At 51.2% G+C, this 27660-nt stretch overlaps 1 protein-coding gene across 6 annotated transcripts in view; it reads right to left on the bottom strand.

The window, feature by feature from the left end:
* LOC128583124 (breakpoint cluster region protein-like) overlaps nt 1–25636 on the bottom strand; it is a 93137-nt gene extending 67501 nt beyond the window's left edge. For all 6 annotated transcript variants that reach the window (XM_053587038.1, XM_053587039.1, XM_053587041.1 and 3 more), the window contains exon 1: nt 24241–25636. In XM_053587038.1, the coding sequence (XP_053443013.1) occupies nt 24241–25546 (1306 nt within the window). In that variant the 5' untranslated portion in view covers nt 25547–25636. The remainder of the gene's footprint in view (nt 1–24240) is intronic.
* Nucleotides 25637–27660: the final 2024 nt, after the last annotated feature.

The raw sequence follows: 27660 nt of genomic DNA, 5'->3' as shown, positions 1-27660 counted from the left end.
AGGCCAGGCCATTACACTACCCCGCTCCTGTGTGCTGCCTCTGCTCAGAAAGCCTCTCCCCCTCCCCCACAATGGTCTAACACACTCCTTTCCATCTGAGTCCATTCAAGACACAACTCATGGGCCACTCCTATCAAGAAACCCTCCTCACACTGACCCAGCAGTCAGTCCCTTCTCAGGGTCTGCTTGGTTCTGACCTTCATTCCCAGCCCCCATTTATCAGTTGCTATGTGTCTATGGATTCCCGTGGGGTTAAAGATGAAGTGAAGGTCTCAGCGTCCAGCTTAGACCCCAGCAGGTGCTACATAAACTTCAAATGAACAGATGGAGAGTTGGAGGATGGATAAGTGGTTGACTGGATGTTATACCGATAGAGAAATGAATGGACAGATGGATGGATGATGAACAGGTTATGGATGGATGGATGGATGGATGGATGGATGGATGGATGGATGGCCGAATGGATGGATGGATAAAGAGTAGATGAATGGGGGCGGCACCTGTGGCTCAGCGGAGTAAGGCACCAGCCCCATATACTGGAGGTGGTGGGTTCAAACCTAGCCCCGGCCAAAAACTGAAAAAAAAAAAAAAAAAGAGTAGATGAATGGATGGCTGGTTGCATGGATGGATGGATAAAGAGTAGATGAATGGATAGATGGTTGGATGGATGGATGAAGAATAGATGAATGGATGTATGGTTGGATGGATGGATAAAGAGTAGATGGATGGATGGATGGATGGATAAAGAGTAGATGAATGGATGGCTAATTGGATGGATGAATCGATAAAGAATAGATGAATGGATAGCTGGTTGGATGGATGGATAGATAAAGAGTAGATGAATGGATGGCTGGTCGGATGGATAAATGGATAAAGAGTAGATGAATGGATGGCTGGTTGGATGGATAGATGGATAAAGAATAGATGAATGGATAGCTGGTTGGATGGATGGATAAAGAGTAGAATAATGGATGGCTTGTTGGACGGATGGATAGATAAAGAGTAGATGAATGGATGGCTGGTTGGATAGATGAATGGATAAAGAGTAGATGAATGGATAGCTGGTTGGATGGATGGATAAAGAGTAGATGAAAGGATGGCTGGTTGGATGGATGGATGGATAAAGAGTAGATGAATGACGGCTGGTTGGATGGATGAATGGATAAAGAGTAGATGAATGAATGGCTTGTTGGATGGATGGATAAAGAGTAGATGAATGGATAGCTGGTTGGATGGATAGATAAAGAGTAGATGAATGGATGGCTTGTTGGATGGATGGATAGATAAAAGAGTAGATGAATGGATGGCTGGTTGGATGGATGGATGGATGGATAAAGAGATGAATGGATGGCTGGTTGGATGGATGGATAAAGAATAGATGACTAGATGGCTGGTTGGATGGATGGATAAAGAATAGATGAATGGATGGCTGGTTGGATGGATAGATGAATAAAGAGCAGATGAATGGATGGCTGGTTGGATGGATGGATGGTTAAAGAGTAGATGAATGGATGGCTGGTTGGATGGATGACTGGATGTTAGATGGATGGATGGATTATGGACAGATATTTAGATGAATGATAGATGAATAAAGAATAGACGAATGGATGGATAGTTGACTGTATATTATACAAACAGACAAATGAATGGATAGATGGATGATGGACAAATGAGTGGATGATGACAGATAAAGAATAGATGAATGGCTGGCTGGCTGGCTGGCTGGATGACTGATGTTAGACAGATGGATTGGTGGATGGATGATGGACAGAAGTTTGGATGAACGGTGTATGAATGACAGATGAGTGGACGGCTAGATGGATGATGGAGGGATGAATAAAGAATAGATGAACGTGGCTCAGCGCCCGTAGCTCAGTGGTTATGGCACCAGCCACATACACTGAGGCTGGTAGGTTCTAACCTGGCCTGGGCCAGCTAAGCAACAATGACAACTGCAACAAAAGAACAGCCGGATGTTGTGGTGGCACCTTGGGAGGCTGAGGCCAGAGAATCACTTAAGCCCAAGAGTTGGAGGTTGCTGTGAGCTGTGACGTCACAGCACTCTACTGAGAGCGACATAGTAAAACTCCGTTTCAAAAAATAGAAAAATAAAAAAAAAGAACAAATGAACGGATGGCTGGCTGGATGAATGAAGAATAGATGAATGGACAGCTGGAATGACGGATGGATGATTAGATGTCAGAGGGATGGATGGATGAATTATGGACAATTTGGATGAATGGCAGACAAATAAAGAATAGAGGAATGGGAGGCTGGACTGCTGGCTGGCTGGATAACGGAACACCTCAGGCATGGCTGCCACTTTCTCAGGAACAGCTCAGGAAACAGAGGAGTGAGAGTTTACTCATCTTGGGGCTTATGAAAGATTCAGGATTCCAACACCCTGTTCTCTCAAATGTGGAGGATTTCTTTCTTTCTTTTTTTTTTTAATTCCTTTGACCAATAAATGATTATTTCCTTAACTTTCTATCCTGGAAAATGTCAAACAAATACAAAAGTAGAGAACAGTATCATAAATGCCCACGAAGCCCCATCGTTTAGCTTCAAGGATTGTTAAACTCATGGCCGGCCTGGTTTTAGGGAGTGAATGGCAGACCTGGGAAGCAGCAGGAAACAGGGCAGAGAAGTGGGAGCTGGAAACCAAGCAACCGTCTCCCATCTCTGCTTTTCTACCTTCAGCAATTTCACTGAGGAAAGAGTCCTCATGGGGACCAGGAAGGCCAAACCTACCGGCCTCCCAGGTTCCAGTAGAGAAGCTTGTGCAAGGTCCTGAACACAGGCGTGAAATGCCCACACACAGCTTTGTCATCCATTTCCTAATCCCCAGGCATTAGAAGGCAGCCCTCTGTAGAACACAGTTGGTCAAATGCAGCCCACAGGCTAAATCTGCCCACTGCCCCACCTGTTATCATGTGACCCAGGATCTCAGAATGGTTTTTACAGTTTTAAATGATTATAGTCTAAATGGTTACATAAGTACCTACAAAGTAGCCTCCATTTGGCCTCTCCAGCCTCAAAGACAAGATTAGTTATAACCCGGCCCTTTGAGAAAAGGTCGGCCAACCCCAATACCGCGGAGTAAAGAGCAGAGGCTTAAATAGCCACCCTGGGTTCAGATCCAGGCTCTGCTGCGGTTTCTTCGTATCCTCCCCACAGTGGGGAACACAGGCAAACTCAGGGTGGTGGAGGTCCGCCTCAGGCCAAGGCTGCCAAACAAGACATCTCTACAGGAGAGTGGTGACTTCCATGGAAGCTCCTGCACCCTATGGAGTGCTGTCCCTCCTGCCCTCACACCTCTGGACGGACCAGCTCACCCACAGGGCTGTCAATTCAATTCTGGGACAGCCCCCATGCCAGCTGGTACTGAGAATGCTCACAAAAGTCTAACAGGGCCCAGACAGAGAGCTTTCCCTGCAGGAAGGGAGCCTTAGGTTCCGATCCCAGGTGGGGTCCACACGATGAAGGGAAACGATGGCCCCAAAGTACCTGCTGTGCCTCCCACACTCTGGGGTCGAGATGGGGACCCCACACACGCGCACTCTGGGGTTGAGATCGGGGCCCCACATGCGCCCTCTGGGGTCGAGATGGGGGCCCCAGATGCGCCCTCTGGGGTCGAGATGGGGGCCCCACACACACGCCCTCTGGGGTCGAGATGGGGGCCCCACACATGCGCCCTCTGGGGTCGAGATGGGGGCCCCACACACGCGCACTCTGGGGTCGAGATGGGGGCCCCACACACGCGCACTCTGGGGTCGAGATGGGGGCCCCACACACGCGCACTCTGGGGTCGAGATGGGGGCCCACACATGCGCGTCTACCCATCTCAGTGCTGGCCTTTCTCATGAGCATTCCCGACCACACGGAGTCATGCTCCAGCTGGCAAGACACCAGCTGGCACGACCAGGCTTCCCGCTGCCGACCACCTGCCAGACGCCATTGCCTCTGCCCTGCCAAACACCCCCATGCTGCCCTCTCCCCCTCCTATACTGCCGGTGGGGCCTCCCTGCTGCTCACACTCTACATTTCAGCACCCTGGTCCAAGTGACACCTGCAGGCCTCAGAACACCTGTTCCAGTCCTGGCAGTTGAGTCACTGACTATCCAGTGGGCAGTGAGGGAAGATAACACATCGTCCGGCAAAGAAGCCCCTGGATCCTGTTAAACCTGCACAGAGAGCCAAAACTACCCCTGACCCGCCGTGGGCTCTCCTGACCCGCCCTGGGCTCTCCTGACCCACTGTGGGCACTGAAGGAAGCCAGCTGCAACCAGGATCTTACACAGAAGCTGCTTCGGGATACCCACCAATGGGAGTTTCCAAATAATTTGCAGGGAACTCTGAGAAGCACGACTTAATTTTACTTGGACTCACCAAACTAAAGGGATCCTAAAGCTGCTCCCATTCAGCTTCCTCCCTTACAGTCGGCAACTGAGAGGCCCCACAAGTTTCAGGGCCTTCTCAGAATCAGAACAGCAGCCACCGATGCCGCTAAGATGGGCGAGGCGGAGGAGGAAAGCAAGGGCGAGACCCAACTCTATAAGCCTCGAGCCAGGACAGCTGAACCTGAGCTGCGAGCTCTCGGCTGCAGCGAGGTCCGAAACAAGACAGAGTGCCCTCCACGGTGCGGGTCCACCAGCCGGTGCTGAGAAGTGGCCGTTCCGTCCCTTTCCTCCCCAAACCCCTGTCACCATGCTGTGCTCCCTCCTAATACGGCCTCACTGTACCTGCCCCTCCCCAGTCCGAGTTCTGCAGGACCCTGTGAACCCCCACGAGTGCTCACACAGGCAGGTGTCTACCCTGCTGCCCAGTTCATGCACAGCCACGCTTGTTTCTCTCCCTTTGTAAAATCCCTTTTCTACCACACTGTTCTGTTTCCTTGGAGCTTTAATTAAAGCCAAGCAGGAACTCCATAAGCCAGAATTAACTGGACAGTAGGTCTCTGGCAGACCTATCCCACTGCCGGGGCTCACAGAAGAGATGCCAAATTGCTTTTCAGAGTCAGTGACACTCAGTCCAGAACAGCAATAAACTAGCAAGTTTTACAACGGACAAGGGGACGGCGAGTTCTTTCCCTGCCATGGACCATGGAGCTGACAACTAAGTGCCAGCGGCCTCAGTGAGGCCCCTGCTCAGGGTCCCTCCCTATCCAGGACTGGCTGTTTATAAAGGTCATCAAGAAATCAGGAGTTACTGCGAGGCCCAGCCTAGCACAGACTCCCTGTGACCTAAAGCAAACCCTAACCTCAGATTCTGCTTCCACGATGAAAGCCCCACATCACAATTTTGCATTATTAGAGGCCAAGGACCCACCCAGCTGGGCCTCTTACCATCCAATGGAACTGCTTCAGTAAAATCCTGGAAAAAGAATAAGCACAAGAAAGAAGTTAAAGGAGAGTAGACCATTAACCTCAAAGCCAAGGGCAAACTGAACAGCATTTCTAGACGGTAATCTGGCAGCAGATATCAAGAGTCTTAAAACCATCCACATCCTCTGACCTGGCAAACCCAGTAACAGGTGTCTACCCTGTCATGGTGGAATCCCACACACAAAAAGATACTTACCGTATGTGGTAACGTGACAGAACTTTAAAATGGCTAAAGTGGCCGGGCATGGTGGCTCGCACTTGTAACCCTCACACTTTGAGAGGCTAAGGTGGGAGGACTGATTGAGACCATGAGTTCAAGGCCAGCCTGGACAACAAAGCAAGACCCTGTCTCAGAGCATACGAAAAAATTAGCCAGTGTAGCAGTGTACATCTGTAGTCCCATCTGCTTGGGAGGCTGAGGCAGAAGGATCACTTGTTTTATTTTTTTTTTTAAGAGACATAGTCTCACTTTGTCGCCCTTGGTAGAGTGCCATGGCATCACAGCTCACAGCAACCTCTAGCTTTTGGGCTTAGGTGATTCTCTTGCCTCAGCCTCCCAAGTAGCTGGGACTACAGGCGCCCGCCACAATGCCTGGCTATTGTTGTTGTTGTTGCAGTTTGGCCGGGGCTGGGTTCAAACCTGCCACCGTCGGTATATGGGGCTGCTGCCTTACTCACTGAGCCATAGGTGCCACCCAGGAGGACACTTATGCCTGGGAGTTTGAGGTTGCTGACAGCTATGTTAATGCCACTGCACTCTAGCCCAGGTGACAAAGTGAAAACCTATCTTTAAAAAAAAATGGTTATGGTGGTGGGCACCTGTAGTCCCAGCTGCTCGGGAGGCTGAGGCAAGAGAATCACGTAAGCCCAAGAGTTAGAGGTTACTGTGAGCCGTGTGACGCCACGACACTCTACCCGAGGGCAGTACAGTGAGACTCTGTCTCTACAAAAAAAAAAAAAAAATGGTTAAAAGACCCAAGTGCCCATCAACAGGTGGATGGATAAAAAGAATGTGTTAAAGGGCGGCGCCTGTGGCTCAGTGAGCAGGGCGCCGGCCCCATATACCGAGGGTGGCGGGTTCAGACCCAGCCCCGGCCAAACTGCAACAACAAAAAAAAAATAGCTGGGCGTTGTGGCGGGCGCCTGTAGTCCCAGCTGCTTGGGAGGCTGAGGCAAGAGAATCACGTAAGCCCAAGAGCTAGAGGTTGCTGTGAGCCGTGTGACTACCTGAGGGCGGTACAGTGAGACTCTGTCTCTACAAAAAAAATAAAATAAAATAAAAAGAATGTGTTATATACAAACAATGGAATATTATTCAGCCTTAGAAAGGAAATTCTAACATACTAAAACACGAATGATCCTTGAGGGGATTATATGGAAAAAAAAAATCAGTCACTAAAAGACAAAAACTGTGTGATTCTAGTTATTGAGGTACCCAGACTAGTTAAATTCCTAAAGACAGAAAGTAGAAAGGTGAATGCCAGGGGCTAGAGGGCGGGGAATGGATAGTTATTGTTGAATGTGAATATATGAGCACAGAATTTCAGTTCTGCAAGATGAAACAGTTTTGGAAATGGATGGTGATGACAGTTGCCCAATTAAGTGAATATACTCAATACCACTCAACTGTATACTAAAAAATGACTAAAATGATAAATTTTATGTTACGTGTATTTCACTGCAATTCCTTGAAAAAAAAATTTTTTTTTTTTTTGCAGTTTTTGGCTGGGGCTGGGCTTGAACCCGCCACCTCTGGCCTATGGGGCCGGCGCCCTACTCCTTTGAGCCACAGGCGCCACCCTTAAAATGTTTTTCAATGTCAAAATTTTAAACATAATATACCAAAATAATAATGTAACATACCAGAAGTTAACAATGTAATTGTTTACTTGAAATGAGTTAATTATATGGTATAGGAATTATATCTCAATCAAGCTGTTAAAAAAAAACAAAAGATGTTCACTGAAACATTCTAACAACTAGCTACATACAGTAACCACTATTAGTCCAAAGTTCATTAAAATTATATAAATTAAATCATAGCCCTATTACAGAGCCCTTAAAAATAAAGGTTACAAAACAGCAATATGAGAGAATATATTCACTAACAAAGGTAGGACACCCAACCGCACACCCAAATCTCAGCTCTATAAAAGAATTTTAAACACAATTATACACATATAAAGTTAGAAAGAAAATTAAATCTTCTTAACACCAAGCAGAGACCTGTCTCCTGAACCTTCCAGACCCTGAAAAACCTAGTGTCCTGACAAGCCAGGACAAACCTTACAGCTTATGCGTGTGGATTCCAAGAGGGCTGCAGAGCCTGAATCTACACAGTAAAATGACCCACGGAGCTTTTCAAAAAACCCAGACCCACTGGGAGGAGCGAGGTAAGCGGTGGAGTGTGAACTGCCCATGAAAAGGGGGGGCTCTGGGAGTAGCCCTCAGCTGATGCTAGAAAGGAAACAGAACCTTGGTCCTACAACCACCAGGAAACAACTTCTGCCAACAACCCGGGTGAGTTGGGAGGATCCGAGCCCCAGATGGGAATCAGCCCTGGCCAGCAGCCTGACTCCAGCTTTAGGAGAACCTGGACGGAGGAGCCAACGCCATGTCCAGAAACCGTGACATCAAAAAAGAGAACAAAGTCAAGAATCAGACTCTGGGGGCGACAAGCTGTGTGTAGGTGAGAGAGCGCGAAGCTTTTTAACTACACAGGCAGCCAGGGTGGGAACCTACTACCCCAGCTCACCACTGGGCTAAATGCCCTCATTTTTTGCAACCACTCTGGGCATTGTGGCATTGACTTGAGGATGTCCTGGCCAAATGAAAACCCCCAGACCTTTTCCAAATGAACCACAGCCTGCCTTGAAAAGGCACCCTTGGACCTTCAAACCAAAACAGCTCTGGAAAGGGAATAGCCAGGGACAGAACACCTGCTCTGGGCCAGCGTGGGCGCCTGCAGATGCGAGGATGTTCCCCACGGGAAGTCCCCTTTGATGTCCAAGGTCTCGATCACAACCATGCCTGTCATGCCTGGTCTTAAAATTCATTAAGCATGAAGTGACTCTCCTCCCTTAGGAACGAGTGATTAATCCCCATATCTGAGTGAGTTGGGGGGCAGGGAGAAAGGACAGAGGATAGAAACATCCATTTTTCACTGTACTCTCGGATTTATGAGCAAGATGGTTTCCAGCCCTGGATTAGGGAACAGACCCCTGCCTGGCCTTCTGGGGGCCCAGCCCAAAGCAGCAGATGTTTCCTGGAGGAGCCCCGTGCTTCCTGAGTAGTCAGGACAAAGTGCTTCTCCCAGACGGATGGCAGGCCAAGTCCCAGCCCATGTACCTTCCGCGACTTCCTTGCCAGTTTCTGGAACCTGAGAGTGCAGCAGACTGGGAGGGACAAACAAGCAACCACGGGGCTGATGCGGCCAGGGAAGCCCAGTGACGACACAGGCGTGCCATACCCGACTGGGTCTCCAACATTTCCTCCGACTCCCCCGGCCCCTCCAACAGCAGCGTCTGCCACTGAGACTCACACCATCTGGCCGCTGAAGAAATGGCCACAGAGGAGGACCAGATTCAGGTTAATAACCACAACCTGTATTTGTTAAAGCATCTCCTCAGCTGGTCTGGGGCACAAGAGTGGGCTTGTCTAAATGCTTCCCGACAAGATGCCAGTGGGCACAGGCCTGGCGGGCACCACAGTCCCAGACCCCACAGCTGTACCCCAACTGCACGGCACCGTGAGGCCAGACTGCACCCTCAGCGCTGGGCACATTCTTCCCCACACGCCCTCAGCCACCAGCTACGGGGATTGGCGGCCACCCTTTCACTCCCTTTCACTCGCCTCTCACCAGGCCAACATCTTCAAGCCACTACCACATGCACACCAGGCCCTTAGACCCAAGACCGCTGTTCTGTCGCAGCTTGGCCATTTCTCTGCGGGAGCTACCGACCTCCCCACAGCCCCCACTCAGACCACCGTCTCCCTGGGGCTCTGGCCCAGGCCTCTCCTCAGCATACAGACAGTGTCGTGGCCTCTGGGCATTCAGGGAGCACTCAGACCCCAATCCTCACACACTAATCACACAAACACCCCTCTCCTCCCTGCCGCTGGGTGTCTGGACACAGCTGGCCACACGCAGCACTGGCTACTTCTCACCCACTGCAACCTGGCCTCTGCGCTTACCACCATGACTTCCTAGTGGTCTCTTCCTTTTAGCCTTTCTGGAACACAAGCTCCCCCACCTCTCTCTTGTGTGACCCCCAAATACAGAAAGCCTCTGGGCCTGCTCGGGGCCACCTGTCTCCACCCCTGCTGTGTTCCTATCCTTCCTCTCCAGTCTTGGCTTCTCTCTCCAAGACCCAGCACAGCCCCCTCCCATGCTCAAACAGCCTCACCTCTTCTGTCACCCCCACCCCACAGTCAGCTCACTCTCCTGGTCAGCTCCAGCCCTCTCCTCCCATCTCCCTTCAAGACGACGAGCCCAGGTTCCTAACTCCCACTGGACAATCACACACACTATGCCAAATTCCCCTTCCTTGGGTAAAACTCCAAAGGCATCCCCTCCCCTGCTCAATGACCTTCAGTGATGTCCTACACAGCGCCCTCAGCTGTCTTCTGAACGCTACACTGGATGACCCCAAGCCTCCTACCCACCCTCACCTTCTCTGTTGTCTACATCATACACCAATTCTCCAACCACAGTCTGCTATCTTTTATTCTTTTCTTTTTTTCTTTTTTTTTTGGGGGGGGGAGGGTCTCACTCTGTCACCCTGGGCAGAGTGCCATGGCGTCATGATAGCTCACAGCAACCTCAAACTCCTGGGCTCAAGCGATCCTCTGGTCTCAGCCTCCCAAGAGGTTAGGACTACAGGTGCCCGCCACAACGCCAGGTTAGTTTTTCTATTTTTAGTAGAGATGGGGTTTTGCTCTTGCTCAAGCTGGTCTCAAACTCCTGAGCTCAAGTATCCACACACCTGGGCCTCCCAGAGTTAGCCACCGTGCCGGGCCTCGGGGTCTATTCTTTTCTGAGCACACATATAGTTCTACACATGTAGATTCAACCTTGAATCAAAACTATTGGGAAAAAATAACAATCAGCAATTAAAAAAAAAATACCAATAACACAATGTAACAACTATTTATGTAGCATTTACATTGTATTAGATACAGTCAATAACAGGATTATGTTCTGAGAAATTCGTAAATTCGTCATTAGGAACACCACGGCATGTGCTGCTGCCTACTAGGCTGTATGGGGTGGCCTACTGCTCCTGGGCGATAAGCCCGTACATTATTGAATGTACTGTATTGAATACTGTAGGCAACTGTAACACACTGTTAAATATCTGCATATCTAAACAGAGAAAAGAACAGTAAAAATACAGTCTTAATGGAATCACTTTTATATATGCGGTCTGTCAACCAACAGAAACATTGTTCTGGGTCACTCAACTACATTAAGTAATCTAGAGTGCTAGATTACTTAAAGTAATCTACTTTAATTATTTAAAGTACATGGGGAGCTGAGAGGAGAGGGTCACCTGAGGCCAAGAGTTCGAGACCAGCTTGGGCAATACCAAAAGACCCAATCTCTAAAAAAATAAAAATAAAAAATTTAACAATTAGCCAGGCATGGTGGTGTACACCTACAGTCTCGGCAACTTGGGGAGCTGAGGCAGGAGGATCACTTGAGCTCCGGAGTTCCAGGAGCAGTGAGCTTGAGCTGTGATTGTGCGACCGTACTCTGCCCTGGGTAGAGTAAGACCTTGTCTCTAGAAAAAATAAAGTAGAGGGTGGAGCCTGTGGCTCAAAGGGGTAGGGCGCCAGCCCCATATGCCTGAGGTGGTGGGTTCAAACACAGCCCCAGGCAAAAAAAACTGCAAAATAAATAAATAAATAAATAAAATAAAATAAATAAATAAAGTAGATAGAAGGGTATACATTATGCAGATACAACACCATTTGATGTAAGGGACTTGAGCAACCAAAGATTTTGGTATCCATGGGGGCTGAGGGAGGGTCCTGGAACCAGTCCCCCACAGACACAGAGCAACGACTGTCAGGGGGCAGCTGGCTGACCCTCCACAGCCCCTTCCCCTAAGAAGCAGGACAGACAGGAGGTTTCCCATGTTCCACGGCACTGACCCCTCCACAGAGCCTCAAAATCTGCCCAGTTAAGATTATTTTAGGTACCTGTATGTCCCTGTTCTCACCCAGGGCTACAGGCTCCTCACGCCCCGGTCAAGGGCTGAGTCTGAACCATCCTCCTATCTCCCTGGACATCTGGTAGGACGTCAGCACTGGACAAACTCCTCCTGAAGAAAAGCAGTGTTTTCTCATCAGTTCTGTCTTTTTATTGTTGTCATTGCTGTTGTTGTTGAGACAGAGTCCCATTATGTCACCCAGGCTAGAGTGCCACGGTGCTACCATAGCTCACAGCAACCTCAGTCTTTCAGGCTCAAGAGATTCTCTTGCCTCAGCCTCCCAAGTAGCTGGGATCATAGGCACCCACTACAATGTCCAGATAGTTTTTCTATTTTTAGTAGAGATGGGGCTTCCCTTTGGATCAGGCTGGTCTTGAACACCTGAGTTCAAGTGATCCACCTGTCTTGGCCTTCCAGAGTGTTAGGATTATAGGCATGAGCCACTGAGCCCAGCCCAATTCTGCCTTTAAAAAAAAACAATAGATGGGGCAGCGCCTGTGGCTCAAAGGAGTAGGGCGCTGGCCTCATATGCCAGAGGTGGGAGGTTCAGACCCAGCCCCAGCCAAAAACTGCAAAAAAAAAAAAAAACAAACAAACAATAGATGCCGAGCACTGCTGAACTGTACACTTACAAGTGGTTAAGGCGGGGCATGGTGGTGCACATCTGTAATACTAGCACTCTGGGAGGCTGATGTGGGTGGACTGCTTGAGCTCAAAAGTTTGAGATCAGCCTGAGTAAGAGCCAGAACCCATCTCTAAAAATAGCTGGGTGTTGTGGCGGGCACCTATAGTCTCAGCTACTTGGGAGGCTGAGATGAGAGGATCACTTGAGCCCAAGAATTTGAGGTTGCTGTGAGCTATGATGCCATGGCACTCTACCAAGGGCGACAAAGTAAGACTCTCTCTCCAAAAAATAAAAAATAGGCTTGGCGCCTGTAGCACAGTGGTTACAGTGCTGGCCATGTACACCCAGGCTGCCGGGTCCGAACCCAGCCTGGGTCAGCGAAACAATGACAACTGCAACAGCAACAACAAAAAAATAGCAGGGCGTTATGGCAGGTGCCTGTAGTCCCAGCTACTTGGGAGGCTGAGGCAAGAGAATCCCTTGAGCCCAGGAGTTTGAGGTTGCTGTGAGCTGTGACACCACAGCACTCTCCCGAGGGCGACATAGTGAGACTGTCTCCAAAAAAAAAAAACGTGGCTAAGAAAGGAAATTTTATGTTGTGGATTTTCGCACAATTAAAAAAAAAAAGTGAAAACGAGGGAGAGAGAAGAGACCCTGCTGAGTGCAGAACACAGCTGAGCAGCAGGTGGGCTCATTGTCTACATCTTTCCACATCCATGAAGTCTCAAAAAACAAAATAAATAAAATGTAAGCACTCCACGAAAAGTCCAGGACGAGGACAGGCAAGAGAGAAGGGAGGCGGTGAGAGGCCCACGGCAGCCCCATGGGACTCCCCGGAGCTCCCACTGGGCAGGCACTGGCCGTAGGTGAAATGTCTACACGAAATTAGGCTTCTCCTTAAAATGTCTTGCTAAATGGTGTTATCAACTGACGTTAGACGTGTGAGCAGAAGACTCCGTGAGACCTGGCAAGAGGCGGCTAAGGCCTGACGCTCACTGCTCCCACGAAGCCCCCCAAGGAGGGAGCCGTCCTCTCCAGCTTACAGAGGCCAAGGGAGGGCCAAGCCCCTTTGCAAGCCCATGTGGCAGCAAGAGCCGGGACTCCCAGGCAAGCCCAGATCGGTTGCCTTCAGAGTCTACGTTCCTTCCCCAGACTGGGTCAACCTATGTTGCCTCTAGGCTGAGTCAAGAATGTTCACTGGTGCCTTGCTGAGTGCAGAGAATCTGCCTCTACTCTACAGGCTGACCAACTGTGCAGAGAATCTCCCTCTACTCTACAGGCTGACCAGGTGACCACAGCAGCACTTTCAGAGAGGGAACGTGTCAGGCCTTCGGAGTGAAGTGAATCTTCAAAAGCTCTTCTCTGGCCAACAGCCAGTGAATCCAGAAGGCCCTCGGGCTGCTCTGTTCCTGGCTCCCCTAGCTGCCTCCCACTGTGACTGCTGCCCAGTCTCCCTCTCTTCTTCCCGGGTACCCTCAGCTATCTCCCGGCCTGCCTAGAGATGGCTCCTTCCTGATACTCCCTGGTCACACACCTGGCTCCCAGGGCACACAGCTGACTGTCTCTATGCATCCCCACAGCATCTCCCCAGCCAGACCTCAACCTCCCAGAACCTGTTCACGCCAGACCACAGTCAGCAGCAGGTCGACATTCGCGGCCCTTGATTGTTGGATGGGAAAAGGTGGATAGGCAGGTAGTGCCCTTCCAAGGTCTGTCTTCTTGGGCCCCGGACGCACAGCTTGCTGGAGGAGCTTCAGCAAAATGCCCCAGAAACAGGTATCAGGAGTTAGGAAATCTGTGTCTCGGGAGATTTGCAAAAAAAGGAAAAGGAGTTCAAGTCCCTAGATGGCTGAAGCTTTCCAGGACCTGCATAAAGTCTGGGATCAGTGGGTGGTGCCTGTGGCTCAGTGGATAGGGCATGGGCCCCATATACCAAAGGTGGCAGGTTCGAACCCGGCCTCGGCCAAACTGCAACAAAAAATAGCCGGGCGTTGTGGCGGGTGCCTGTAGTTCCAGCTACTTGGGAGGCTGAGGCAAGGGAATCGCCTAAGCCTAGGAGTTGGTGGTTGCTGTGAGCTGTGACGCCACCGCACTCTACCGAGGGCAATAAAGTAAGACTCTGTCTCAAAAAAAAAAAAAAAAAAAAGACTGGGATCAGATGATTCTCGTGGCACTTAGGCTTACGTGGCTGTCTCCTGTCAGACTGAAGATGACAGGCTGGGAGGGCTGTGTCATGGTACTTACTCAGCACCGTCTTGTGCCTGACACAGCAGGTGCCTAAAACGTGTGTGCTGAGCTGCTGACTGAGGTCTTCTTTACCTCTGCATGTCACGCCGTCTGCTCTCGTGAATCGGCTCAGTCTGAAGAGTGAGGCCAGCGCTGCTTCCTCTGCGTCCTGCCCTTGGGTGGGTTATCCTAGGCCTGTGTGTTTGTCTCAGACCCCATCAGTAGAGAGCATGTGATTACAACAATAATCTTGCCCCAGGGACTTTACAAGAATGTTTTGAGGGCCCACAAAGTTACCTCCACGGAAGTCCTATTTACCACACATTTTTTTTTTTTTTCAGATAGAGCCTCAAGCTATCGCCCTGGGTAGAGTGCCATGGTGTCACAGCTCTACCTGTTGGGGTCAAGCGATCTTCCTGCCTCAGTTTTATTTTCTATTTTTAGTACAGATGGGGTCTCGCTTTTCCCCAGGCTGGTCTCGAACTTGTGAGCTCAGCAATCCACCTGCCTTGGCCTCCCAGAGTGGTAGGTTTACAGGCGTGAGCCAGCACGGCTGGCCTGTTTTTTGTTGTTGTTGTTGTTCATTTTTTGAGGCAGAGTCTCACTTTGTCATTCCCTGTCATTCCATGGCATCTCTTGGGCTCAAGTGATTCTCTTGCCTCAGCTTCCCAAGTAGCTGGGACTACAGGCGCTGGCCACACACCCCACTGTTTTTAGAGACGAGGTCTCGCTCTGGCTCAGGCTGATCTCGAACCTGTGAGCTGAGGCAATCCACCCACCTCGGCTTCCCAGAGTGCTGGGATTACAGGTTTGAGCCACCTCACCCGGCTGACCACACATTAGTTATGGGGTGTCCCAGGCTCCCCACCCAGGCCCTGGCAGGCACATCACTCCTAGCTGCCCTTCCCTCAGGCACCAGCCACTATCTGCATCACAGTCATTTTGCAAGGGCACAGCAGCAAGCTCTACAAGCTAAGAGAGCAACTTGCAGGCCCCAGTCTGAGAATGGACAAGCTCTCTGAGGCTGAGATGATCAACCCTTAGCAAAAAAGGAAACATAACCAGGTGTCGCTGGGCCCCAGAAGCCACTGCCCCTTAGTAGATGGGATTCAATGGGCCAGAGCAGGGACGCCCGAGTCTAAGCAAATTAAAACCTCAGAGGTGGTTTCACATCCCATCTTCAACCCACCAACACCCACAGGGCCTGAGACACTGACAGACCCACATGGGCTCAGATGCATCATCATCACATCAAATACTGCTGAAGCCACACAGCCCACAGGACGCCACAGCAGGACACACTGTGCTTGCTTTAAGGATCCCATCATCCTGAAGAAGGAAGCCAGACAGACACAGGATTAACAGGAAATAGCTGCAAACACAGCGTTAAAGAAGGCAGCTATACGGTTAGGTTTAAAAGACGCCTCGAGTTACTAAGGTTTGTTTTTTTTTTTGGTTGTTTTTCAAAAGACAAGGCCTTTGGAGACAAATCCATGAATAAAGGCAAGAGAAAAATTTCCATGGAGCCCGTGCCTGGCACATAGGAGACGCTCAACAAATACCCCTGAATGATCAGACAGGGAGGAGAGGTGGTGGCCTGGTAAAAAAAAAAAAGGGAGGCATAAACCAGGGTAAAGAGAAAAGAGATGGGAAAAGTTGTGTTAATAATAATTTTTAAGGCTCAGTGCCTGTAGCTCAGCGGCTAGGGCGCCAGCCACACACACCGGAGCTGGCAGGTTCGAACCCGGCCCGGGCCTGCCAAACAACAATGGCAAATACAACCAAAAAATAAAAAAATATCCAGGCGTTGTGGCGGGTGCCTGCAGTCCCAGTTACTTGGGAGGCTGAGGCAAGAGAATCGCTTAAGCCCAAGAGTTTGAGGTTGCTGTGAGCCATGACGTCATGGCACTCTACTGAGGGCAACATGGTGAAAATCTGTCTTAAATAATAAATAAATAAATAAAATAATAATTTTTCATAGCCTGGTATTGTGGCTGGCACCTATAGTCCCAGCTACCTGGGAGGCGGAGGCAAGTGAATCGCTTATCCCCAAGAGTTTGCTGTAAGCTGTGACACCACAGCACTCTACTGAGGGTGACATAATAAGACTCTATCTCAAAAAATAATAATAATAATAATAATGGTAACAATAATTTTTAAGTATAAAGAAAAAAATGAAAGAATCAAAACAAAGAGCTTCAGCAGGGACCCAGTCTAACCCCTGACTTTTTGGATGAGGACAGTGACATGTCAGTGAAGCATTTGACACCTGGCTTGGCTTCAGTGTCAGCAAAAGATTGCCCTGGGACATTTCAAAACTGTGGGTGTGTAAGCCAAGGAGATAGAGCCGTCACTAACAGGTGTTTTCCTAAAGAGAAGACACCTGTTAAGGATCAGAGATGGGGCATTCAGAATTAGAGTGCTGCTCCAAGGAATTTCAAAAACCTACTTGAGACTGGGCTTAGTGGCTCACACCTATAATCCCAGCACTCTGGGAGGCCCAGGACGGAAGATTGCTTGAGGTCAGGAGAAAGAGGGCAACTCTGTCTCTACTACAAAATAGAAAAACAAGCTGGGTGTTGTGGCCAGCATCTGTAGTCTCATCGACTTGGGAGGCTGAGGCAGGAGGATCACCTGAATCCAGAAGTTGGAGGCTATAGTGAGCTCTGAAGATACCACTGCACTCCAGCCCAGGTGACAGAGTGAGACTCTGTCTCAGGAAACAAACAGGCAAACAAACAAACCCTACTTGAGTGAAATAAGCCAAAGAAAGACAAATACTATATGATTTCATCTATATGAAATACTATTCACGGAGACAAAAAGTTGAATGGTGGCGGCTCCCAGGGCTGGGAGTGAGGGGCAATGGGGAGTGTAGGATAGGTGCCGAGGTTTGGTTTGGGGAAGAAGAAGGTAAAAGCTGTAGAAATCAACAGTGATATGATGGGTGCACCACCATGTGACGTAGTTAATGCCACACTGAACTGCACACCTAAAAAAGAATAAAATGGCAAAATTTTCTACTCTACAGGGTGGCTGTAAAGTTCGTGTGCAATTTGAAAGGCAGGCAAACAAACTACACCCAAACTTCATGGCCACCCAGTATATATAGTATTTTACCACAATAAAAATGACTGCCTATAACATGTTACGTCGATAACGTATTTTAATTAAAATAACTACGTTTTTCAAAGGGAAAAAAACCCTCTTTGAACCACAACAGCTGCATTCCAGTCAGGGTCAAGAACTCCTCGGGGGTTCAGTTAATTTAATCCACCACCACCCCGAGCCTTGATCCAAAAAGCAGCAGTCTCAGCCAAAATCCAGACCTATTGTTTGGCAACCTGAGAAGGCTTCTAAAATGCCCATTCATCCACTCTGGATGGGGAACCCTCTCAACCCCAGGGCAGACCCGCAGGCCGGGACATCTCAAGCTGCTGTTACCTCCTCCCAGAAGGGTGAGAACTTACAACTTAACTGCAGTCCCATACACAGGCCCTCCTGGCCGCAGGACTCCAGACTAAGGAAAGGAAGTGACTATTAAGGCCAGAAGCAGATACCACAATCCCATTATTCGGCACCTACCCAGAAGAAAAAAATCATTTTATTATAAGGACATTTGCACTAGACTGTTTACAGCAGCTCAATTCACAATTGCCAAGATGTGGAAACAACCTAAATGTCCACTGACCCAGGAAGGGACCAACAAACTGTGATGTGTATATATGCCATGGAATACTATTCAGCCATAAAAAGACAGAGACTTTACATCTTTTGTATTAACCTGAATGGAGCTGAAACACATTCTTCTCAGTAAAGTATCACAAGAACAGAAAAGCGGGTGGCGCCTGTGGCTCAGTGGGTAGGGCGCCAGCCCCATATACCGAGGGTGGCAGGTTCAAACCCGGCCACGGCCAAACTGCAGCAAAAAAAAAAAAAAAAAAAAAAAATAGCCAGGTGTTGTGGCAGGTGCCTGTAGTCCCGGCTACTTGGGAGGCTGAGGCAAGAGAGTCGTCTAAGCCTGGGAGTTGGAGGTTGCTGTGAGCTGAGATGCCACAGCACTCTACTGAGGGTGATAAAGTGAGACTCTGTCTCTACAAAAAAAAAATTAAATTAAATTAAAAAAAAAAACCAGAAAAGCAAGTATCCAATGTACTCAATCCTCAAATGAAGCCAGTAGATGATCTAATGACACACACCCACATAAGGGAAAAACTCAAGTCAATTTGGGGGGAAGAAGAAAGAAGGGGGTGAGAGGGGAGGAGGGAGGGGGAGGGGTGTGCTCCTACCTAATGGGAACAATGTAAGGGTATATGGCACGCCTCCTGAGTGTAGACAGGACACAGAGGACTCTGTGTAACAAATGCAAACCCTGTAACCTAGTTGTTTATACCCTCACATTAATCTGAAAAAAAAAAAAAAAAAGAAGCCAGAAGAAAAAAGGCGGCATAGGGAAGGGATGTCCCTCTACTGGACCCACTCAAATCACTAGCACTCCCACCCAGCTTTCTTTCCTTTTTTTTTTTTTTTTTTTTGAGACAGAGTCTCACTATGTCGCCCTGGGTAGAGTGCCCTGGCATTACAGCTCACAACCACCTCAAACTCTTGGGCTTAAGCAATTCTCTTGCCTCAGCCTCCCAAGCAACAGGGACTATAGGCACCCGCCACAACGCCCAGCTGTTTTTAGAGACGAAGTCTTGCTCTGGCTCAGGCTGGTCTCAGACTCATGAGCTCAGGCCATCTACCCACCTCGGCCTCCCAAAGGCTAGGATTACAGGCGGGAGCGATCCCAGCAGGCCTCAGGTCCTTCTTTAGTGAAATGTTTCGGGATGCTTCCTTCTGTTCCCCAAACTAGACAACCTCCCTGAGCTGGGGAAGCCTCGTAGAATGTGATCTAGACTCTGCTGCCATCCCACTGGTGACGTCAGCGGTCTCGGGCCCCACCCAGATCTGCCCACTCTGCCTCTGTTCCCGCAGAGGTGCCTGTGTTCATTATAGAGGCAGCCACAGGGCTCTGGTCTATAGAGATGACTGAGGAGCTGACGCTGGCCCTGGGTGACCTTTCACTGCCCAGTTACTCACTCAAACTGGCTGCCAGTCCAGTCCGTCACCCAAGGGGAAAACAAAGCAATGGTCATTCTGGCGCCAACACACCGCCAGACTCCAAAGGGCAAATTAAGCTGCTTAATAAAATGCGAAAACACAGGGCATGAAGCAACAGAAGATGTGAAGGTCACATCTCACAGCTGATGCTGGAGAAGGACAGAGGGGCACACAGGGCCACACATCTGGACTGAGAATTCCTCAAACCGCCAACACAAAGGCCGGGCACAATGGCTCACGCCTGTGATCCTAGCACTCTAGAAGGCTGAAGCAGGAGGAGCCCGTGAGCTCAGGAGTTCCAGACCAGCCTGAACAAGTGCAAGACCCTGTCTCTTTAAAACACAAAGAAACGACAAATGTTTGAGGTGAGAAATATGCTAAAATATCCCACTTTGATCATTATATGTTACACGTATGTATCTAAATATCATACTGTTACCTCCACAAATACACATGATTATTATGGGTGCCAACTAAAAATAATAATAGAAGGAGGAGAAATGTCTGGTGCATTGCCTGACCCCCAAGCCAAGTACAGGACAAATGTATAGGAGAGCCCCCCACCCCTCACCAAACAGCCTATCATCAGAGAATATGGGAGTGAGGCTTCCCTATGCTACAGTTTCACCCAAGTCAGCTCAGATCAGAACTGCCTAGCCAACCGGAGAACTGTGAGAAATAATAAATAGCTGTTGTCTGAAGCCTCTTGAAAAAAAAGAGAGAGAGACAGAGAAAGGATCTTGGGTTGTCTAGCTTTCTCCCCCCCAAAAAGGCTCACGGAGGTCCTATGAAAGGAAAATTAAAATACAGGGATAAAATTGGGAGGAGTTGACAAGTCACTTCCCAGAGACCAGCACAATTTTCCAGTCCTGACCCCATGAGCCTTGAAAAGGAAAAGGAGGAAGGGACCTTCCTGTATATGCTGTGTGTGGGGCTTGGAGCCAGGCTCCGTGGGAGACCTGGAAGTGAACCAGAGATTCCTGCCTTCAAAAAGCACACTGTCCAGGCTACCACTGGCAGGAAGTTTGAAGACATGAGTACGGGGAAATTAACCAACCACAAAGAGACAAATCCTGTAGGATTCCACTTAGGTGAATACCCAGAGGAATCAAAAACTCAGAGACAGAAAGAAGAATGGTGGCTGTCAAGGGCTCGGAAGTTACTGTTTAATGAGTTCAGCTGGGGAAGATGAAAAAGTTTTAGAGAGGGATGAGGATGATGGCTGCACAACTCTGTGAATGTTTAAAAATGGTTAAAATGGGGCGCCGGCCCCATATACCGAGGGTGGCAGGTTCAAACCCGGCCCCAGCTGAACTGCAACAAAAAAATAGCCGGGTGTTGTGGCGGGTGCCTATAGCACAGTGGTTACAGTGCTGGCCACGTACACCCAGGCTGGCGGGTCCGAACCCAGCCTGGGTCAGCTAAACAATGACAACTGCAACAGCAACAACAAAAAAAAAATAGCTGGGCATTGTGGCAGGTGCCTGTAGTCCCAGCTACTTGGGAGGCTGAGGCAAGAGAATCACCTAAGACCAGGAACTGGAGGTTGCTGTGAGCTGGGGGATGCCATAGCACTCTACCGAGGGCAATAAAGTGAGACTCTGTCTCTAACAAAAAAAAAAAAAAAAAAAAAAGGTTAAAATGGGAAATCATATGTGTAAAAAAAAAAAAAAATACAATTCAGAATCACAGGGAAGATGGGGGTGCCCCCAAGCCTTTGCTGATACTGCTCCTCAGGGCGGAAGGCTCACCCCAATTTCTGACTTTGGACTTATGCTGGTTGATCAAGGGTCTTTCTTGTCCAGTCCTGATGCTTCCAGAAGCCCCCCAGGTTTCACTCCCCTCTGAACATGAATACACGCATCCCTCCCATTAACTTATAAGCTCCCAAGAGGCAAGGACCACACTTTCCCTTCAAGGGGCCCACACGATCCAAAGAGAAGGGCTTGCACATACCAGGGCTCATAGCCAAATGTCTTACCCCATAGGCAAGCCCTGGGTGCAAGGAGCTGGAAGGATCCCTGGACGGTGCAGGGAAGAGAGCTTGCACAACCACCACATTCCAAAAAGAATGGCTCTATATTCACACAGGGCCTGGGAATCCCAGCTGTCACATCATAGTTTTGTCTCCACTTTGTCAGCAGGCATCCCGTGAAAGACCGTGCATCAGGCACCCACACCTAGCAAAGAGCAGCATATGATGGTTTTACCTCCTTTCCTTCAATATCAGGGGCCCTCAACTCAGAAACAGGACAGCTCACTCATGACACGGATTAACTATGAAGTGATTGGAGCCAGGCTGCCAGGTCTGCCACTGCAAAGCGTTAGGCTGACTTCCACCCCCTCACCCCAGCGGGATTTTCCTCACTGTTCCTTTTCGGCCTAGCAGGCTCCACAGCCATCTAAAGAACATCAGTAAATAGTTGGACAGAGACAGATGGCTGAGCCGGCGCGGGAACCCTCTTTTCCTGCCAGCCACACATGGTCAAACATCAGAGGAGATGGCTGGGCAGAGTGTAAAGGCTCCCAGGGCTAAAACCACTAGGAGCTTAAAAACCTAACAGGATCCAAACTGGGGCGGAATTGTACAATGGTGAGCCAGAATGTCAACTATGGACTTGAAGTGATAATGATGGGTCAAAGCAGGTTCATGAGCTCTAACAAACGCACCTCTCTGGTGGCTGTGCGGTTGTCAATTTTGCTGTGAACCTGTAAGTGCCCTCGAAACATTATGCCTTTATAAAAAAACTGAGGGGAAAAATGTAATCTCTTTTAAATGATGTTTAAATAACCTTAATCCTCAAGTGTCTTAGGGAAAAGACAAAACCTATTAGGAAAGAGAACATGGAACCTTCGGGATATTCAGCGAAGGATCCAGAAAGTCCTGCAATTGGGTCCAAGGGGTAAAATTAACCCCTCAGTGAGCTCCCGAGAACCTGTGTGACTCCTGAGAACCTGTGTGACTCCAGGCTCCAGGCCACCTTTCCTTCTAATTCAGTGGTTCTCAACCTGTGGGTCGCTACTCCTTTGGGGGTCAAACAACCCTTTCACAGGGGTCGCCTAAAACCATCACAAATACATCACCAGTACAAATACAGGTGTATGAAAATAATTTTGTGGCTGGGAGTCACCACAACATGAGGAACTGTATTAAAGGGTCTCAGCATTAGGAAGGTTGAGAACCACGGTTCCTATTTTCACCTGCTGACTTGCATTGGGGTCTGATGAAGTGGTGGGCAGCATGGCCACATCTATGGAGGAAAGGCCGGGCCCCAACTTTCTGGAAACCCAGAATTCCCACCAGCAAGAGAATACCATTTCAGATCGCAGGTCTCCACGAAAACCTCTCATTTTATTCTTTATTAACAACATTCTCTCACACCATGGGGCTGAGGGGTCAGTTCAAGCTGGCCCACAGTTGGCCGGACAAGGCTGGTGCCCAGAAACCACAAGGCAGTCCTCCAGCCCCCCAAATGAGCTGATGTACCAGCAAAGCAGGCTGCTGAACATGACAACCATCTCCGCCCACTAGGGACTTAGGGAATGAGGCTGCAGGTCTGAGCCCAGCCAACCCCAGCTACAAACTGGAAGTACCTAATACAAACAGGACAGAGTGCTGGTCGCTAAAAGGCAGCTCCACACAGCCAAAAACAGCCCCACTTGTTTCAAGAGGATTCTGACAAACAGAGCACATCCAACTTCATCAGCAGAAAAAGAAAAATCAATGGAGCAGAAAACCAGATCAGCCCAACAGGGGCCAGGACTCCAAGGGATTCCCAACTGCCTCACACACCCCAGCCTGCCCACCCTTTTCTTACCCCAAACACAAATGGTGCCTGCACTCCAGACAGACAAATGCTGTCTGTATGCACCCGAGGTTTAATCCTAGGGCCAGGGCCTGATCATGGATTGGGAGCCCCAAATAAGCACCTGTGGGTGATCATTTTGAAGCACACTGGAGACTCAGCAAACAGGGCTGGGTTAACATGTATGGAGGAACCTGTGGGTGAGTAAGTGATGGGGAGAGACGACTCCCATCAAAGAAAGCCAAGGAGAATCACAACGGGTGTGGCTCTGCTTCAGCTCTGGATAAAATCTTTACCCCCCTGAAGCTCCGGGTACCACTGAGTCAGAACTGCCTGTCACCTCACTTCCTTCTAATTTCTATTTTCACCTGTGATGACTTGCTTTCTGGGCTGGCAGCTAGCAAGAGAGCCTGACCCTTTCATGACCTAGAAGCAGCTATCGAGGAAAGGAATTGTTGGGTGGTGGGGGACTGCCCAGGATACCAATCAGGATCTCCTAAAAGCAACCAATCCAAGCAGCAGAGATGACTCCAGCTTTACACCATCCTCACTGCTTACAGGGCAGGGAGATTACCACCCAGGGCATTCTACCTAACTCACAGGCTGTACCTGCAAGAAGCAGACGCCCTCCTCGGACTAAAGGAACAAGCCATTTCCCATCTTCCCCCTCCAACCCAATGCCATTCCAAGTACTGAGAATCTGCATTCAGGAGGGAAGAGGTGCTGAAGTTCCATCAGGCGCAGACCAGCACTTGAACAAAAATCACTCCCCAAAGTACCACCCACTCCTCTCTCCACCACTTCCCCTTTCGCGCCCCCACCCCCAGGTGGTTTTCTGCCCTGGTACAGGTGCGCCCGTACATGGCGGCCCGAGTACCCACCTGCCTCTCCATGGAAGGCGCCGTCTCCATCGCTGGGCCAGATCTGCCCGGTCTTGCGGACGCCCACGATGGTGGCCTCCGACACGACAATCTGGCAGTGCCGGTGTCGCTTGTGGCACTGCGGCGTCGGGGGGCTGCTGCTGTCAAAGGACTGCTGCGAGTTCTGCGAGGGTGAGCGGCTCTTGTCCCGGAACATGCGGTAGGTGGTGGGGCTGGAAGACACGCGGCTGGACTGGCCGGAGGAGAAGTCCTCCTCGCTGGACGTGAGGTTCTCGTTGGAGCTGCAGTCCGGGGTGTAGCCGCCTCCACAGTCCTCAAAGCTCCGGGGGGAGTAGGACCTGCGCGGCCAGGTGAGGCGCTTCTCCTGCTCCGAGGTGCTCTGGCTGCGCAGGAGGGGGCCCCTGCCCTCCCCATCCCCCATCAGGCCCCCGACGTAGATGCTCTGGTAGGGCTGGTACTCCAGGGGCGGCCAAGGGGGTCTGCCTCCGCCATTGGCGTTGATCAGGTTGTCCTTCAGGAAGCGAGGGTTCAACTCGGCGTCCTCGTAGTCGCCGTCGACGCCGCAACCGCTCTCCGAGGCGCGCCCCCGGTACGCGGGCCTGGGCGTGTCCCCCGCGCCCTGCCCGGGGCCCTGCTGGGACTTCTTGCGCTCCAGCTGCATGGCCTGGGTGCCCAGGGAGCTGATCCGGTCCGACACCTCTTTGTCGTTGACCTTCACCAGGCCGCGCTCGTGGTGAAACTCCACGTTGACGTAGAAGGGCTTGTCGGCGTCCGTCGCCGCGGGCTGGCCGTGGCCCTTGCGGATCCTCTCGAAGTTGGACCTGAGCGCCGCCACGCTGGTGGGGGGCCCCCTGTCGTCCCGGTCCGCCGACGCGGCGGCCCCGGGCCTGCGGGCTGCGCCGGGCCTGGCCTTGCCCGGGGAGCCCTCTCCGTCGGGCCGGGCCTCCGGCTCTTCGGCGGGCGGCGGGTCCGCTCCGTCCGCGGGCGCGGGCTGCGGGCGCGGCAGGGGCGCGCGGGGCTCGGCGGCGCCGTCGGGGGGCTGCGCCGCGCGCCGGAAGCCCCAGCGCTGCCGGTCGTAGCTCTTCCTCTCCTTGGCCAGCAGCGTCTGCAGGCAGATCATGCGGAAGCGCTCCTGGTTCACCTCCTGCTCCAGGCGCCGGATGGAGGCCTTGCAGCGCTCCAGCTCCTGCTCGATGTCGCCCACCGACATGCGCGGCGGCTCCATGTGCGGCGGCTCCATGCGCGGCGGTTCCGAGTCCGGGAACTGCGCCTTCCACGCCTCCGCGAAGCCCACGGAGTCCACCATGGCGGGGCCGGCCTCACCTGCGCGCTCAGCGGCGGCGCGGCGGGCCTCGCCAGGCCAGGCCCCGGGTGCCCGGCGGCCCCCATGGCCCGGCGCAGCGGTGGCGGCAGCAGCGGCGGCGGCGGCAGCGAACAATGCCCGCCCCCTCCCGGGCGGCAGGTGAGGCGGCGCGGGGCGGGGCGGGGCGGGGCGCGCGCAGGGGGCGGGGCGCGCAGGGGGAAGGGCGCGGGGCTGCGCGCGCCGCTATTGTGTGCGGTCTCCGCGGCGCGGGGCGGCGCTGTCCCAGGCTCGGGGCCGCAGCGCTACCCCGCGGCGGCGGCCCGCGCTCCGTTCCTCTCGCTCCCGCGACGCCCCCCCAGCCCCGCGGCCGCCGCCTCCCCCGGCGCTACGGTCGGCCCGACCGCTCTCGCAGCGCTGCCGCCCGGCCCGCACTCCGCGCCGCAGGAAGGGGTGGGCCGGGGGGCGGTGGCCGCGGCGCGACTGGCGGAGCCGGCGGGCCTCTTAAAGGGGCCGCGCCGCGGGAACCGCGAGGGCGCCGCGGAGGCCGCTCCCCCACCGACCTGCTGCCTTCTCTCCATCCCTGCGCGCTTGGGGAAACTGAGGCCCCGACGGCGGCGACACCGACTCTCCAACTCGCAGCCCAGGAATCCACCATATAAAATAAAACCGGCTCCTCTGGTACAGAGAGACCTTCCCAGGCCAGAGGTCCTGGCAACAGGAACACCTGGCTCCTCATTTCCGTCAGAGGTGGGCACGCTAGGGGCCGGGACCCGGCAGGTTGGATCACCAACGCCAGCAGCCTCTGTGTCCAACAGACCTTTGGTGATATGGATTGGATCCCTGGTTGGATGATGAAGCAACCACCGCCTCAAGGGATTGTCGTAGAGACACGACATGCTGGATAACAAATAGGAATTTCTCCCGAGGTCACCCTACACCCACCCCTGCCTACCTGCGTCCTGAGCTGTGTGTTTATGCCCTGGCCTCTCGTAAGCTCAGAAACCAGCGTAGCTTTTCCAGGGACTGCCCAAGTCAGAACTTACCGGGTTAGTCTCCCTCTAAGGGAATCACCAGCCTTCACCCTGACCCACAGGACTGAGTGGGAGACTTGGACACCCCCAGTGACAGGGAGTGAAATAATTGGTCATTCTCTAGGGACATCCAGAGATCTGAGACACATGGGAGACAGCACTGTGTAGGGAGCCCCAAAGGGCAAAAATTGAAAATACCCAAACCAGGCTGCTGAGTGAAGGGGAAGAACGGAAACAGGATTTGGCAATAGAACTGGGCTTGAGTCTCCTGACTACCTTTCTTTCTCTGCCTTGGTTTCCTGGGAATTAAAATGAGAATAGGACCATCCACCTCCCAGGCCTGTTGTCCCTGCGTGGATGTAAAAGGTTCATTTCCTGCCCTCAATTCCAGTGCCACCCAGAGCACAGGCTTTTTTACACAGCCTAAAGGAACAGATCCCAGGGCTAGGCTTGGAATCAGTCTGTGACCTGTGATGGGACTCACTATGTTGTCCAGTCTGGTCTCAAGTGACCCTCCTGTCTCAGCCTCCTGAAGTTCTGGGATTACAGGCATGAGCCACTGCTCCTGGTCGGTTTTTATTTTGTAATATAGCAGCTTTATTGAGATATAATTCAAAAGCCACGCAGTTCACCAATTTCAAGTTTGTGAGCCTCGGTTCTGTCCTCCTCTGTAAAATGTGAGTGCCATGTTTAAAATGGCACACACAGAACACAGTCCAATAAGGTGGCCTGTTAATGTTAGCACCCTAGGAGAAGGTGAGTGCTGCTGAAACGCTGAGGCCTGGCTTCTAGGCAGGGTGGCCTCTGCACAGCTCACTGCTGCCCTCTGCAGGCCTTTCCCACCTGCTGCCACTTTGTCTTGGAGCAAGCAATCCTCTTCCCTGCCAGGGCAGGCTGTAAAATGCCCATTTTGCAGAGGAGGATACTGAGATGAGGATACTGACTTTGGGGCAGTGGGGCAGAAAGCACTGTGATTCTGAGCAGAGCTCTCATCCTCAGTGGCCTGTTTTTTAAAGTGGGTATAATAAATCCTGACTTCACAGGGTCATGGTTAGTATTAGCTGCCTTCTCCCAGTGACCTGCTGA

This window comes from Nycticebus coucang, chromosome 4 (genome assembly GCF_027406575.1).
Source record: "Nycticebus coucang isolate mNycCou1 chromosome 4, mNycCou1.pri, whole genome shotgun sequence".
NCBI classification, from domain to species: Eukaryota; Metazoa; Chordata; class Mammalia; order Primates; family Lorisidae; genus Nycticebus; species Nycticebus coucang.
This window is presented reverse-complemented; position numbering and strand designations above follow the sequence as displayed.